A 16259-nucleotide genomic window follows, 5' to 3' on the forward strand; every position below is an offset into this window, starting at 1 on the left:
ATGTAGATAGCTTAGCCTCAGTAATTAAACTCTTTCACGTAATCCTACACATCCTCTACAAGAGGAAAGTAGTATTTATTACAAGTATTTTACTGCAGTATGCGCAAATTTACGAGGTATTTCAGTTCAACACTCCGTTGTCTAACTTGTTTACAGTAAAGCAGTTTTATAGTCATTTCAAGTGTTTTTATAATTCAGTCATACATTTTTATTTATGTTTATTACTTCGAGGCTTTACCCGATTTGTGGGTGACGATGATGATGATGTTGATGTCTCATAGTCCGAGGAGCGTAGGCAAGGTCCTAGTGGAGGTGGTTCGCCATTGCCTTCGTCCGACCGTAATGGAGATGCATTATGATGATGAAGACGACACAACAACACCCAATCATCTGTAGAAAGGAAAAATCCCTGCCCCCGCCGGGAATCGAACCCGGGACACCGTGCGCGGGAAGTGAGAACGCTGCCGCAAGACCATGGGCTGCGGAAAGTTTGTAGGTAAAACACCACAATTTTTGTGTTAGCTACATTGTGAAGGTCTCTGTAATTAATAATCAGATAGATCTGGAACGTGAATGGGTATGACTTCAGTTTGAAATTGTGTGAATATCTACCTTCATTGACCACAATATTAGAAAAACTGAAAATTGCTCTGCGTCCCTACCTCCCCTGCTCCCTTGAAGTGAACTAAAGCAAGAGTTGATGCTCTTTGCAGAGCTCTTACCACGTACTGAATCAGTACAACACGCACAGTGCTAGACTGCAGCACTCTGAGCGGTCGTGTTTTGGCGCTGTTGCAGAGGCGACCTTCACGGTGGAGCTGGTGATGCCCCGGTACGTGTACCGCGGCCGGTCGGCCGTGCTGCAGTGCAACTACAGCGTGCACCTCGACGTCATCCACAAGGTGGAGTGGCTGCGAGGCGAGAAGAAGCTCTTCCAGTTCATACGCGGCCGGTCGCCGCCCTTCAAGGAGCACCACGTCCACGGCGTGCACATCGACGTGAGTACCGCCTCCGCTCCACGTCTGCGTCTACGTATGTGCGTGTGTGTGTATGTGCGTGTGTGTGTATGTGTGTGTGTGTGTATGTGCGTGTGTGTGTATGTGCGTGTGTTTGTATGTGCTTGTGTGTACATGTGCGCGTGTGTGTATGTGCGTGTGTGTGTATGTGCGTGTGTTTGTATGTGCGTGTGTGTGTATGTGCGTGTGTGTGTATGTGCGTGTGTGTGTATGTGCATGTGTTTGTTGTATCTGGGTGTGTGTGTATGTGCGTGTGTGTGTATGTGCGTGTGTTTGTATGTGTGTGTATGTGTGTGAATGTGCGTGTGTTTGTATGTGTGTGTGTGTGTGTGTGTGTGTGTATGTGCGTGTGTGTGTATGTGCGTGTGTGTGTGTATGTGCGTGTGTTTGTCTGTGCGTGTGTGTGTATGTGTGTGTGTGTGTGTGTGTGTGTGAGTGTGAGTGAGTGCGTGTGTGTGCGCGCGCGCGCGCGCTGGTAGTGACAAAGTGGATGGCTCAATTTTTTGTACCAGTCTCTCGACTTCTTCGATTCTAGTCTCCATGACCAAAAAGAGGTCACATTTCCTGTGGACACAAATTATATGTCTTTAGTGCAATGCGTTGCCTTCTGCGTCCTTACTCCGTTGATCTTGTCTCATTCTCCCAGTTTTGTGAGGGCGTCCAGGACCTCTATTTGCTTCTTCGACGTGTTTGACAAGGCCATTGGCAGAACTGGAGTGACATCGTAATCCTACGGTCACTATTATTGATGTTTGTTATTCAAAATGATTATCTAAAGAGCGTGTAAATGGAAAAGTTACTCGCAAAAAGTAATTTCATCACATATCCTCCTCTTACATAATACCGCATATTACTGTGATCGGATTAAGATTTATTTGAATTATAATACACTACTGCTACACCAGGAAGATGACGTGCTACAGACGTGACATTTAACCGACAGGAAGAAGATGCTGTGATATGCAAATGACTGGCTTCTCAGAGCATTCTCACAAGGTTGGCGCCGGTGGCGACACCTACAACGTGATGACATGAGGAAAGTTTCCAACCGATTTCTCATACACAAACAGCAGTTGACCGGCGTTGCCTGATGAAACGTTGTTGTGATGCCTCGTGTAAGGAGGAGAAATGCGTACCATCACGTTTCCGACTTTGATAAAGGACGGATTGTAGCGTTGGTTGAGATCCAATACTGTTAGGAGAATGTGGAATCGGTGGGTTCAGGAGGGTAATACGGAACGCCGTGCTGGATCCCAACGGCCTCGTATCACTAGCAGTCGAGATGACAGGCATCTAATCCGCATGGCTGTAACGGATCGTGCAGCCACGTCTCGACCCCTGAGTCAACAGATGGGGACATTTGCAAGACAACAACCATATACACGAACAGTTCGATGACGTTTGCAGCAGCATGGACTATCAGTTCGGAGACCATGGCTGCGGTTACCCTTGACGCTGCATCACAGACACGAGCGCCTGCGATGGTGTACTCAACGACGAACCTGGGTGCACGAATGGCAAAACGTCATTTTTTCGGATGAATACAGGTTGTGTTTACAGCATCATGATGGTCGCATCCGTGATTGGCGACATCGCGGTGAACGCACATTGGAAGCGTGTATTTGTCATCGCCATACTGGCGTATCACCTGGCGTGATGGTATGGGGTGCCATTGGTTACACGTCTCGGTCACTACTTGTTAGCATTGACGGCACTTTGAACAGTGGACGTTACATTTCAGATGTGTTACGACCCGTGGCTCTACCCTTCATTCGATCCCTGCGAAACCCTACATTTCAGCAGGATAATGCACGACCACATGTTGCAGGTCCTGTACGGGCCTTTATGGATACTGAAAATGTTCGACTGCTGCCCTGGTCAGCGCATTCTCCAGATCTCTCACCAATTGAAAACGTCTGGTCAATGGTGGCTGAGCAACTGGCTCGTCACACTACGCCAGTCTCTACTCTTGATAAATTGTGTTATCGGGTTAATGCTGCATGTTCAGCTGTACCTGTACACGCCATCCAAGCTCTGTTTGACATAATGCCCAGGAGTATGAAGGCCGGTATTACGGCCAGAGGTGGTTGTTCTGGGTACTGATTTCTCAGGATCTATGCACCCAAATTGCGTGAAAATATAATCGCCTGTCAGTTCTAGTATAATATATCTGCCCAATGAATAACCGTTAATCGTCTGCATTTCTTCTTGGTGAAGCAATTTTAATGGCCAGTAGTGTACTTTCAACTTGAATTTCACTATTTAATCTAATGTCTCCAGCGTCAGTTAATTTTCAAGTGGTTAAGCTTCAACAGATACTTAAGTTGGACATTTCGCGGGCAATTTGTGTACGTGCCACAAAGCACTTTCATGAAATCATCTAGATTGATAATTGGTAGACGTTACTCACGTACGGAAAATACAACAACATTAGTAAAATAAGTAATAAATGCATAAATAAATAAATAATATTTGGCATCAGTTTGTATGGCTCCCGTTAATTATCAATACTGATTACTTCGTGGAAGTAATGGGTGACACGTATACTTATTGCCTTTGAAAATTACTGTATAATAAATAGTGCAAACCATGGCGAAGATGTTGTTCAAACAATTCAACGAACTTTGAACCATACGAAAATATGCAATTCTGTAGATTAAGAATTGGTAGTGAGTGGGTATGCTGCATGAGTGGCGCCAACACACCACGCCAAAGTCGTGAGCGAATGCAATTTTGGGGCTGTGACGTTTAGTGCCCTATTCCACGTACTCACCCGTATGGTTCTAATTGTAACTCACATGGCGGAGTTAGGAGACTGGGTGGGGAGACAGACACGTAAACAATGGATTGTTCACGTCTTTGTGGAGCATAACACATCCCGCAGTGTTCTAGAAAGAAGTTTATTGTCTATTAATTACTACAGAGATAGACGTAACAGACCAAAAAAGGGTGGGAAAAATAATAAAAACTGCATGTAGCACAGATTTCCAACGTAGAACTACAGAAGCATCTATATAAAATTTACAACTAAAAACTAGGCATATACCAGTCGAAACTCTTCACAACACAAACTCACAGTCGTGCCATGTGTTCTTCTGAGGAAACCCATCGAACATCAACACATGCTTACTGTAAAGATGCATAAGAGTGTCAAAGGCGTCATAAATAGACGCCTTTCATCATAATACCCAAAAAGTTGTTGGGTGGTGATCTGTAAGAGACTAATGCACGTAGAGACTTCCTTGAACCGAATAAGACATTGATAAATTATTTATTTCCACATGTTTTGTAGACCCCTGTGAATCAAAGCTAACTCATTTTGGGAACAGAAGCTACTTAATTCAATTAAATCGTAGAAAACACTAGAAGTTAAAAAATTCCCAGAAAAGCAAAAATAAAACAAGGATTTCTTGTCATATATACAAATGAATGTCACAGCCTCGCTCTCCGAGGAACATTTGTACAGAATAAAAGATATAAAGTACAAAGCACTTAGGCTGGAAAGTCTAGAGTATAGCTCGTACAGTTTTCTAGTCTGCAGCCCCAGTGCTGCATTCTGGATCCCACTGATAATGGCTGCCAGTGAAAAGCATATATATTTCTGGACAAGAGTTAGTAAGTGTTTTTCAAGCAAAAATAAATTTTCTCTTTTCCTGCTTTAATTTTTACTATCTTCTTAAGCCTGAACACGGTTGTTGTGATAAACGAAACACGTGACTGTTGGTTTTTTGTTTGTTCTAATCAATCTCTAATAAAAGTAATAATCTTGCATTCAGTCACACTAAATAGTACACTTCAAATCAATGTAAAAGCAGTAACATATAAATTTCTGCGCAGAAATTAATAACGTTGCCGTGACTGACTTCCAAGCGGAAAAACTCGAGAACATAGGAAGGCTTTGAGTTCATAGCGTAGTACAGTGTGATACCAATTGAAACATGGAGAGATACTTGGTCTAACATTACAATCACTGGAATCATGCGTTCGGATTGATTTCATGATTTACCTACAGGAAGGATCTTCATAACAACAGAGACTTGGAAAATACCCGGGTTCCCGGGTTCGATTCCGGGCGGGTCAGGGATTCTCTCTGCCTCGTGATGACTGGGTGTTGTGTGATGTCCTTAGGTTAGTTAGGTTTAAGTAGTTCTAAGTTCTAGGGGACTGATGACCATAGATGTTAAGTCCCATAGTGCAGAGAGCCATTTGAACCATTTTTTCTTCGAAAATAATACGATGCTAGCTGTCATAAAATATTTCGTTCTCATTACAGGCGGACTCTTCAGAGTCATTGCAAATCAATTGCTTCAAACATTTTTCCTCTACACTGTACATCTTCATCATAAAATCACACAAAACGCACGAAACGGAGAGAACTTCAACGACAGCTAACGCCTACGAAACAAGAAAACATAACAAAGTTTTGAAAAACGACGCGTTTTTCCAGTGATACTGCTACTACCATCTATAAAAAACTACAAAGGCTGCACTCCTGACACGCGTCTGCGAGGGCCGTAAATATACACCGCGGAAAATCATCGTTACTAGCGAGACTTAATATTACGTGCGCCCCACATTTCCATTTCCTGTAAGCGCTGTAATACTGCATCAGCCGCACGCTAAGTGTTAAAAATTCTCATAAGGACTGTGCATCACATTAAAGATCTATATCTTACGAAACAGGCTGTATTTTTGTTTAATAGAACCAAATATTCACCAATTATTGCTTCCGTCAGCTTTATGTACAATTCTGATGTTTCCTTCTCTACTGAAACGTAATTAATCTTTTGGTAGAATTACATGATAGCGTCTCACATTTTCATACTCGTATCTACTCATCAGCGATCTACGCATAATGCTTCTAGTCGTATCATTTTCGTACTGCTATTATTTTCCTCTAGTGTTTGTAATCATAAAACTTGTTGTAACTGGGATTCACAGTTCTAAAGATATTTTTCAAGGACATCATCTTTCCGCCAGTGAATGTTATAAGTTTTTATTACACTATTCCAATATAGGCCTTAGGCCATTATCAAGTGATATTATGCCTTTAAGCCATGTCAATGTAATGTAAGCTGACACATGTGTATGTCTTTGTCAGTACTGTTAAATATACTCGTGACGTTGTTACACAGTGCGAGCACTCGTATTCAAACATCGTAAAACAACATAATCTGTAAGTGCACATGTTCGTTAACCCATCACTAGTCACAAATGCATAAGACCACAGCTGCAGACTACTGTCAGCAGGCAACTAATCACTGACAGTCAGTTATGCTAACCGCCACGTCTCATGGATTGACTACAAACTGATTGATTGCATTCTGTCCCAAACCCTATTTTCGTAAGTACTACCGTAGCTCAATGGCATAGAAATTTCTGGGGAACTTGTAAGATACGGAGGAGAGCAGGTAACTTGCGATGTGAAACTCTGACTCGATATTTGATGCTAGCTCACCCCAATTGGTGACGCACTGCTCTCGAAAAGCAGAGATCTCTGGGTACTTATCTGGGTTCAGCACATAATTTTAGCTTGTCCGAAATATTGGGCTCTTATAGTCTGCATCCACTGTGCTTCTACATAGATTGACATAAATAGATACAATTGCTGGAAACCATTGAATCCGCTCCAAAACCCAGGCAATCATCGTTGGCCGCACCACCCGCTCCTTTCGTCTCCATGATTTATACCTCACCCTTTATGGTCGTCCCACCCAGCTCACCCCCACCCTGAGATACCTTGGCCTCACCCTCGACCGTCACCTCACCTGAACCCCTCACCTCTAGACCATCTAGCACAAAGCCCATTCCCGCCTCCGCCTTCTGAAACTCCTGTCTGGCTGGACATGGGGATTGCATACTTCTACCATCCTCCACACCTAAAAACCCCTCATCTGTCCTATCCTCTGTTATACCAACGTTGCTTGGAGCCCCTCCCCCACCTCCTCCGGTTCCTCCAACATCTCCACATCCTTTACATTGTCCGCAGGCTTCATCCGCCCACCCTCTTGTTTCCTCCTTCCTCTCCACCCTACACCCGTTGCCATGCCTCTATTGCTGTAGCCCTCCCTCTCTCCACATCCACACCATCTCCTTCATCAGGGCAATTTCCAGAGCCTCCCCCTCTCAGATGATGAACTTGGTCGTGACATATACCCTTCCTTCCAACTATAACCTGGCCTTGTTCCCCCCTCCCCAGGGCCCCCTTTTTCCTCTCCCCTCCTTCTCCCAGAGTGGATTTTCCTCCTCCCCCGCCCCCTTTGAGTCTCTGCATCCCATCGTTGCCTCTTTCCTTCCCACGTCCCTCCCTACCTGGCCCTCTTCGGCGTAACCCCTGCCCATCTCCCCCTCCTCTCTTACCCTCCCCCCCTTCTTCCGGTCTTCCTCATCTCCTTGCGCCTGGCAGATCCTCTGTTTTGATCATCGTCAGTGTGCCACGTCAGTGTTGTATTTAGTGCTGTGTCTCCTGTGCATCGAGAGGTGTGATTTTAATTGTGTGCTGTCCTAGTACTTAGAGTTACTGTCAGTGTTTGCTATGTGCTACGCCATCCATTGATACTTTTATGCTCTGGTCATTCTGTGCCTTGTGCTCTTTTAAGTGTCCCAGTGTGCGATTGTTTGTGTGCACTAATTTTTTACAGTTTTTATCTCCATTTTACAGTCGCCTCTTTTTTGTCTGTTGTCTTCCATTATGTTCCCCCTTTTTTATATCTATGTTCACCATGCTTTCTCCTTTGTATATTTTTAAATGTCTTCTATTGTTTGTTCTATGTCTTTCGGCTGAAGCACATATGCTGCTGCCAGCCCGCCCCACTGGGGAAATGAAATACAATAAAGGAAAAAAAAGGAAACCATTGAAACATTAGTTAAATCGCCACACCACACTCGACTTTTATGTGCAACGCCTTCCATACGATGTGTGCTTTCTCCCTGAGACAACAACAACAGCAATTACTTGGGAAGAACATAGTAACTCTTCGAAATCAGGCTAACATACAGCGGCGCAGTTAACAAAGAACTTTCGTGTTACGCTAGTTAGAAGTCGCTTATTCCCATAATTTGGTTTGAGGTTCCTTCGCTATTCTCACCTTCGGCTACAGCAGTTGATGCTAACCTCCCTGGTTTATTCACTGCGCCATTACATAACTGACAGACTTGTGGAATAACGTCGGGTGCCGTTAGGTTGCGTGTCTCAAACTGGTAAAATATTTCATAATGTCAACAGCACCGTGAAGGAAACTCTTAAATAAACTTCAAGAAGAGTGAGAAAAAAGTGGTGTCATTCTATCGGAGACAAAGTAACGACTATGTTCACTAATCCATAATGTGAATGTTCTTCAAATATAAAGTTCTTCATAACCATATCAACACGGAGTCACAGAAAGTTATTAGAAAAACGATTTCAAGTTCATTTAATACTGTCAACAAGTACCGATTACGAATATGTAGATCAATGAAAAATATCAGAGAGTTAGAGTGAACACACGTCTTTGTCATCTTAACTTATCAGTAACAGAAACTGCAGTAAGAGTGACTCTGTTTGACTGTTAGACATTGACTGAAATACGCATTTTATGTATATTTCAATGAGCACAATACATTTCATTTTTATGTGATGCTTATTGTTGTAACATTAGTGTTTTAGCCGTTGCTGTAGCTGTAACAGAATCTTCTTATTGCGGTATAACTTTTATACAAATAAGGCTTACCTGAAATATATTTGAATGTGCAGTTGAAAGTACATTTATTGCAAAGATCTTCGTAAAACTTTACTCGAACGATATTTAACAGAATTAGGTTATTTTTGTAGTACTTAGGGACACATAGAGAAAACGCATCACAGTGCAGAATGCAACAAGCTGCTACAAAATTTTTCTGTCATTACAAACTCAGCGATCTCGTATTTTCTGTCATCATTTTACGAACGGATTTTATAAGCTGCCTTTAACCGCTTTTCTTGCTATTGCGGAATATATCCATAACATTACTAAGAAGTTGTGAATTTTTTCGGCTGAATCACTGACTACTCACGAAATTCAAGTAAGTAAGCGTAAGCATCAAAATGAAACAAGCGAAAACATCAGCAATAGGAAAAAGGATTCTTAAAGAAAGTCAGCTAACGCCTCTACGTCTTCATCTACGTATACTTCTGCATTTATACTCCACAAGATATCTTAATGTGTGTGGCAGTGGGTACCTCTAATATCTCTGTCATTTTGTTTTCCTCTCTTCCATTCACGAATGGCGCGTGGAAAAACCTGTTTGCAAACTTCAGCATAAGTCCTAATTTCTCTGATTTTCTGGACGTGCTCATATTGGACGAGAGATATTTGATCAGAATAACATCGGGTAATCCCGTGATGATGATAAAAACTTCCCCGTGATGATGGAGAAGGGTAAGTGTAACAATCATAGGTAAAGGACCATAGTGCTAAAACAACCGAATCAAAAGTTACGAACGGAAATCGTTCCAATACTTGTGCAGTGGAATACTAAGATAAAAGGAAGAAAGGAAAACATGACGCAACAAGTAGTAATTATCCGAATGGGACGGAAATCGGTACAAACAAACAAATGATTGAAGGTTCCTCGAAATCCCGAGCTGCTTGGAGGGCTTTGTCCACAATGCTCCAAACGCTCTCAATTAGGAAGAGATCCGGCCGCCTTGCTGGCCAAGATAGGGTCTGGCAAGCTCAAAGAAATGCAGTAGAAACTGTCGCAGTGCAAGCGGACATTATCTTGCAGAAATGCAAGGATTTAGACGATATAATGTCCTAACTGAACAGAATTTGGCACAATATCCATACAGAAGACAACTCTATCAGCCAAACCGCTTGCATATGGACCAGAGGTTTACCAACGTGTGAAACTCTTTCTCTTGAATAACACAGTAAATTTTTCTAAATTGTAATCATTTGTGTGTCTGTACATGTACATCTCCTTTACCATTTTCAGTCCCATTAGGATATTTCCTTCGTGATGCGTCGACCTTCTTTTTACTTTCAGAGTGTACGTATACTGGTACTGTTGCTGATAATATTGTAGAGTAGTTGGTAGTATCGGCCAAGAGAAAGAAAAATGTTAAGAAAACATGAGTTATAAACTGCATACCATAAATTTACAGGCACTTGTGGAGTAGAAGAGATGCGTTTCACCGAAGCGAAGATGAACAACAGCCCATAGCTCTTAACCATTGCTCACGTTACGGGGGAAAAGGGGTGCAAGCACACCCCGGTCACGGGTGCTTAACTAAATAGAAATCACATGCAAGATTTAAAATCTGTAACTATGAAGTTGAACAAAAGGTCTGACTTCTGAAGTCCCTTACTGAAACTGTAGGATCGTTTTGAACTTCATTAGATATGGTCAAGCTAACGTAAAGTTCGGCTGCTATACGTGTAAGGCACGAAGAATACATCAGACATGTGGAGCAACAGATATTAATACATACGTGTAACTGTTGTTATATTCATGAACGAATTTCATTTCAGTCAATTGATACCGGGTTTTAAAGGAAGTATACACTTTTTAAATCAAAGTAAAGAAATGTGTTAATTATAAAATAAGTTAATTTCTAACTGTACAGGCCAAATATCTTACGTAATATGTACGGATTTGCATGTAAGAATTTTAAACTTCACGCTCTTCGTCAAGTTCTCATTTCTTATACTGACTGAGCTGCGCGTTTAGGATTAGAAGATTAAATATTATTTTTACTACATTCATATCATAGTAACAGAAGTACTTAAAGTGTACTCATCAGTAAAAGAATCAAGCAAGTTGAAAATGATTTTGCGTTGTATTACACATAAAAAGTTTAATTAATGACATCTTCAACTTTTATATTTGATAATTTCTTTTTTCTGTAATCTCAAAGCGATTTGCACCTTTTAGAGCTTGAGGAGCAATTTACATAGAAATGTTTAGTTTCAGTCTTTTTAAAACGGTTTACATATACGATTTCGTTTGCTTGGAAAGGTGACTACAGTAAGAGAACCGCTGATCGATTACAAGTTCCGACGAGTCGAGACCGCTGAAGTGAATTTACGGAATTTGTGTGACTTCGGACGTACAGAAGATTATTTTGTTGTATTTTGTCTTGAATTGTGACTTGTCATTCCACATAAGTCGAGTTCAGATGTCAGTGGAGCTGAATAGCCTGCTGCGTGCTCTCACTTATTTTATGGTTGTGTGTAATCTCATCACACACTCTTACGAACTTTGTTATAATGGAAACGAATGACTCGAGTGTTGAAAAGTGTTACAGTGCTTCATCTGGTTGTCAAAAACGTAAGCGTAAACACGTGCAAGACAATGCTGCTAAAACGAGAGAGATGTTGTTACCATTTGCGCCACAAGCTAAATCAGCAGTGTCTGGGGACTGAAAAGAGCACGGAGAAGACGCTGAAGTTTTCTTAACTGAGGCAGAGTAAGATAATGATTTTCAGAGACAAGGTACATAATTAGTCAAATACTTATAATTCTCACTTACTCTGAGGTGATCATAGTCATAATGTAGTGATATACATAGTGATATACACATATATAGATGGCGGTAGCACGGCGTACACAAAGTATGAAAGGGCAGTGCATCGCCAGAGCTGTCATTTGTTCTTAGGTGATTATGTGAAAAGGAGTGCGACGTGATTATGGCGACACGATGGCAATTAACAGACTTTGAAAGCGGAATAGTAGTTTGAGGATGAAACGCATGGGACATTCCATTTAGGAAATGGTTAGGAAATTCAATATTCCGAGGTCCACAGTTCAAAAATGGCTCTGAGCACTATGCGACTTAACTTCTGAGGTCATCAGTCGCCTAGAACTTAGAACTAATTAAACCTAACTAACATAAGGACATCACACACATCCATGCCCGAGGCAGGATTCGAACCTGCGACCGTAGCGGTCGCTCGGTTCCAGACTGTAGCCCCCAGAACCGCACGGCCACTCCGGCCGGCCCGGTCCACAGTTTCCAGAGTGTGGCGAGGTACCGAATTTCAGGCACTAACTCTTGACACGGACAGCGCAGTGGCTGACTACCTTCACTTTACGACCGATAGTAGGGGCGTTCGCGCAGAGTGAAATAGTCGCAGAAATCGATGTGGGACGTACGACGAACGTATCCGTTGTGACAGTGCGGCGAAATATGGCGTTATGGTGCTGTGGCAGCTGACGACCGACGCCGAGTGCCTTTCCTAACAGCATAACATCGACTGAATTGCTTCTCCTGGGCTCGCGACCATACCAGTCGGATCTTACACGTCCAGAAAACCGTGGTTAGCTCCCAGTTTCAGTCTGGAAGAGCTGATAGTTCGGTTCGAATGTCGCACAGATCCCACAATGTCATGGACCCAATTTGTCAACAATACACTGTGGATGCTTGTGGTGGCTGCATAATGGTGTGGGCTATGTTTACGTGGAACGGACTGCGTCCTCTGATCCACCTTAATCATTGACCGGAAATTGTTATGTTCGGCTACCTGGAGACCATTTGCAGCCATTCGTGGACTTCATGTTCCAAAACACATCACTGGGACGCAATTATGGGCAATTGGCTTGAAAAACTTTTTGGACAACTCGGTTCCAGTTATTGGACACCGCCGACGTCGTTGCACGGGAATCTTATCGAACATTCGTGGGACATAATCGAGAGGCCAGTTTGCGTACAAAATCTTGCATCGGCAAAAATTTCACAGTATATATGTATATCTTTAGGGGCTTCCAACGACTTGTTGAGTGCATGCCACGTTGAGTTGCTTCACTACGCCGGGAAATGGAGATCCGACGTGGTATTAGGAGGTATCCCATGACTTTTATTACGACAATATATTACGGCTCTCGTGATGAAAGTACTTCATAACAACCCAATCGTCCCAATTATAGTGCCATTTTATTCAAAATTTAGCAAATTTTTATATGCGAGAAAGATGTTTAGAAAGATCTGTAGCATCAGCGGTGCAGAAATGGAGGACTTCAATCAAATCAGAGACGAGAGTAAGGGCGGCACTTGCGTTCAGGAGGAGTGCAAACAAGAAAGTGAAAGTGATGATGTTAGAGCAAGCGACAATCACACTGACAAAACCGTTCCATAAACAGAGCATGCTTTAACGGATAAGCTGATACGGAATGAGAATGTTTTCATTGTTATTCTAGACTACGTGATGGACACTTTTGTTTTCTGATGCAACTACACAAGCCTAAACAATTCTACAATCTCAGGTCGCACAGAAAACATTGCATCTTCGTACAACGTAGACGTTAATAGGCAGGAACTGAAAGAAGAAAGTTTGCACTTACAAAAGATTTATGCGGGCAATTTTGGACCTGAGACACTTCCCCTCCGTGCCTTCTCAATGTTCTTCATGAGTGCAATTTTAACAATATTTTTCGAAACATAATGGCAGACTTACGGATTTTCTGTAGCGGTTACTGTTACCCAAGCAGAGCGGTCTTTCAGTGTTCTTGCAAGAGAATTGTTTGACAACTACAGTGAAGGAAGAGGGGATTGTTGGATAAGTCAGAGAGACCTAATGGCGGCCTGCTCATTAGGTATGCAGTACAGATCTTGTAATTACTGGACTTTTGTTTCGGTGTTTTGTTCTATGCTACGTCCTCCAAAAATATGTAAGCGAAATAGCTTGCAGCAGAAGACATGTGTTAGTATCGAAGAAGATCAAGTGCTCATAGCTATTAAAGCCTGCATTGTAGAACCTATTGATGCTAGAATTTTCTTCTTCGTGGGGCAGTACAACCAGCTGTGAAAGTTCCTCATCCTACAGCCCGAGCAGAAACAGTACTGGTATTAGAAATCCACTATCATAGGTGTCAGAACTGTTTTCGCTTGTAACTTTCGACTCGATCGTTTTCGGACCCGGGTCCCTTACTGTAGATCGACGCATTTACCCTTCTCCATCATCCCTGAATGTAACATCATCACGGAATCATCCTATATACCGCCCGACTCTCAGCACTTAAAGAGTAACCTTTCCCATGATACACAACGACACTGCCACTGGTTTTTATTGAACATTTTCGTAGCACTCTTGCACCAGCTAAACCATCCCGTGACGTTACCCTACGTTCATCGTTGGGCCTCTCTCTCTCTCTCTCTCTCTCTCTCTCTCTCTCTCTCTCTCTGTCTCTCACTATCGCTTCTACTAACTTGTGGGGGTCCGAGACCATTGATCAGTACGTAACAGTCAGAATAGTTCCCCAGGTCATTGCTCAGTCATGTCCCCGCAATATCCTTTCTTCTAGTCCTATAAGTATCGCAGCAGAACTTCTGAGAAGTTTGGAAGAAAGGATGTGAAGTACTGACGAAACTTAAGCTGTGTGGATGGGTCGTCATTCGTACTTCAATACCTCAGTCTATAGAGCAATTACCAGCAAAAAGGAAAGATCCCAAGTTCGAGTCTCGGTCCAGCACACACATTTAATGTGTCACAATGTTTCGTACATAAGAATCATTCGCCGGCCGCGGTGGTCTAGCGGTTCTAGGCGCGCAGTCCGGAACCGCGCGACTGCTACGGTCGCAGGTTCGAATCCTGCCTCGGGCATGGATGTGTGTGTTGTCCTTAGGTTAGTTAGGTTTAAGTAGTTCTAAGTTCTAGGGGACAGATGACCACAGATGTTAAGTCCCATAGTGCTCAGAACCATTTGAACCATTTTTTAAGAATCATTCAAACAAGTGTTCTATAAGCCATTACTTTCGTCGATGAATGGTATGTCTTTAAAATTCCTAGAATGAATCTCCGCCCAGCAGCTGCTTTTCCTATAGCTGACATTATGTGATCGTTCCACTTTACGTCATTTCTGATAATTACTCCTCGATTTTTTGCGGTTCTTTCTCTTTCCATTAGAGTTTTCACTTATAGCGTACGCGAACAGCAATGGTTCTCTTCCCTTGTATCCGTAAAATACGTCACATTTGTACTGTGGTGGCGAACGTCATGGAGTATCTCCTAATATCTAGTCGGATCTCCTTTTCCAGTGTAGTCCAGCACCTCGATGTGGCATGGACTCCACAACTCGTTGGATGTTCCTCGCAGAAATATTGAATCATGCTGCCTCTGTAGACTTCAATAACTTCGAAAGTGTTGCCGATGCAGGATTTTGTGCACAAACTGACCTTTAGATTATGTACCGTAAATTTTCGATGAAATTCATGTCGGGAGATCTGGGTGGCCAAATAATCCGCTCGAACTATTCAGAATTTACTTCAAACCAGTCGCGAACAATTGAGATCCCGTGACATGGCGCATTGTCATCCATAAAGATTCCTTTTTTGTTTGAATGGCTGCAAATGATCGCCAGGTAGCTGCACATAACCGTTTTCCAGTCAATGATCGGCTCAGTTGAACCAGAGGACCCAGTACATTCCATTTGCACACAGCCCACACCGTTTTGGGGCCACCACTACCTTCCACAGTGCCTTGTTGACAAATTGGGTGGATAGTTTTGTGGAGTCTGCCCCACACTCGAACTCGACGATGAGTTGCTCCCAACTGCAATCGGTTTTCATTTGACCAGGCCACGGTTTTCCAGTCGTCTAGGGCCCAACCGATATGGTCACGAGCCCAAAAGAGGTGCTGCAGCCGATGTCGTGCTGTCAGCAAAGGAATTCGGCGTCGGTCGTCTGTTGCTATATTCCATTGATGCCAAATTTCTCCGCACTGTCCTAACGGATATATTTGTCGTACGCCCCACAGTGATTTCTGGGGTTATTTCAAGCACTGTTGCATGTTTGTTAGCAATGACACGTTTTGGCAAACGTCGTTGCTCTGGGTCGTTAAATGAAGGCAGTCGGCCAGTGCGTGGTCCGTCGTGAGAGGCAATTCCTGAAATGTGGTATTCTTACAACCCTCTTGACACTGCGGATCTCGGTATACTGCATTCCTTAACGATTTCCGATACGAAAAGTCCCATACGTCTATCTCCAATTACCATTCGTCGTTCAAAGTCTGTTAATTCCCGTCTTGCTGCCACAATCAAATCGGAAACATTTTCAGATGAATCATCTGAAAGTACATGGTAGCTCCGCCGATGAACTGCCGTCTTATACCTTGCACAGTGGATACTACCACCATCAGTATATGTGCATATCGCTATACCATAACTTTTGTCAAAAAATTTTCAAATGTGTGTGAAATATTATGTGACTTAGCTGCTAAGGTCATCAGTCACCAAGCTTACACACTACTTAACCTAAATTATCCTAAGGATAAACACACGCACCCATGC

General features: G+C 42.8%; 1 protein-coding gene across 1 annotated transcript in view; it reads left to right on the forward strand.

Moving 5' to 3' along the window:
• The window catches only part of LOC124619430, a 641742-nt gene that overhangs the window by 355299 nt on the left and 270184 nt on the right, over positions 1 to 16259 (forward strand). Inside the window, exon 2 of the mRNA XM_047145805.1 lies at positions 799 to 998. Within this exon, the coding sequence (XP_047001761.1) occupies positions 799 to 998 (200 nt within the window). The remainder of the gene's footprint in view (positions 1 to 798; positions 999 to 16259) is intronic.

The sequence above is a fragment of the Schistocerca americana genome, chromosome 6, assembly GCF_021461395.2.
Source record: "Schistocerca americana isolate TAMUIC-IGC-003095 chromosome 6, iqSchAmer2.1, whole genome shotgun sequence".
NCBI lineage: Eukaryota > Metazoa > Arthropoda > Insecta > Orthoptera > Acrididae > Schistocerca > Schistocerca americana.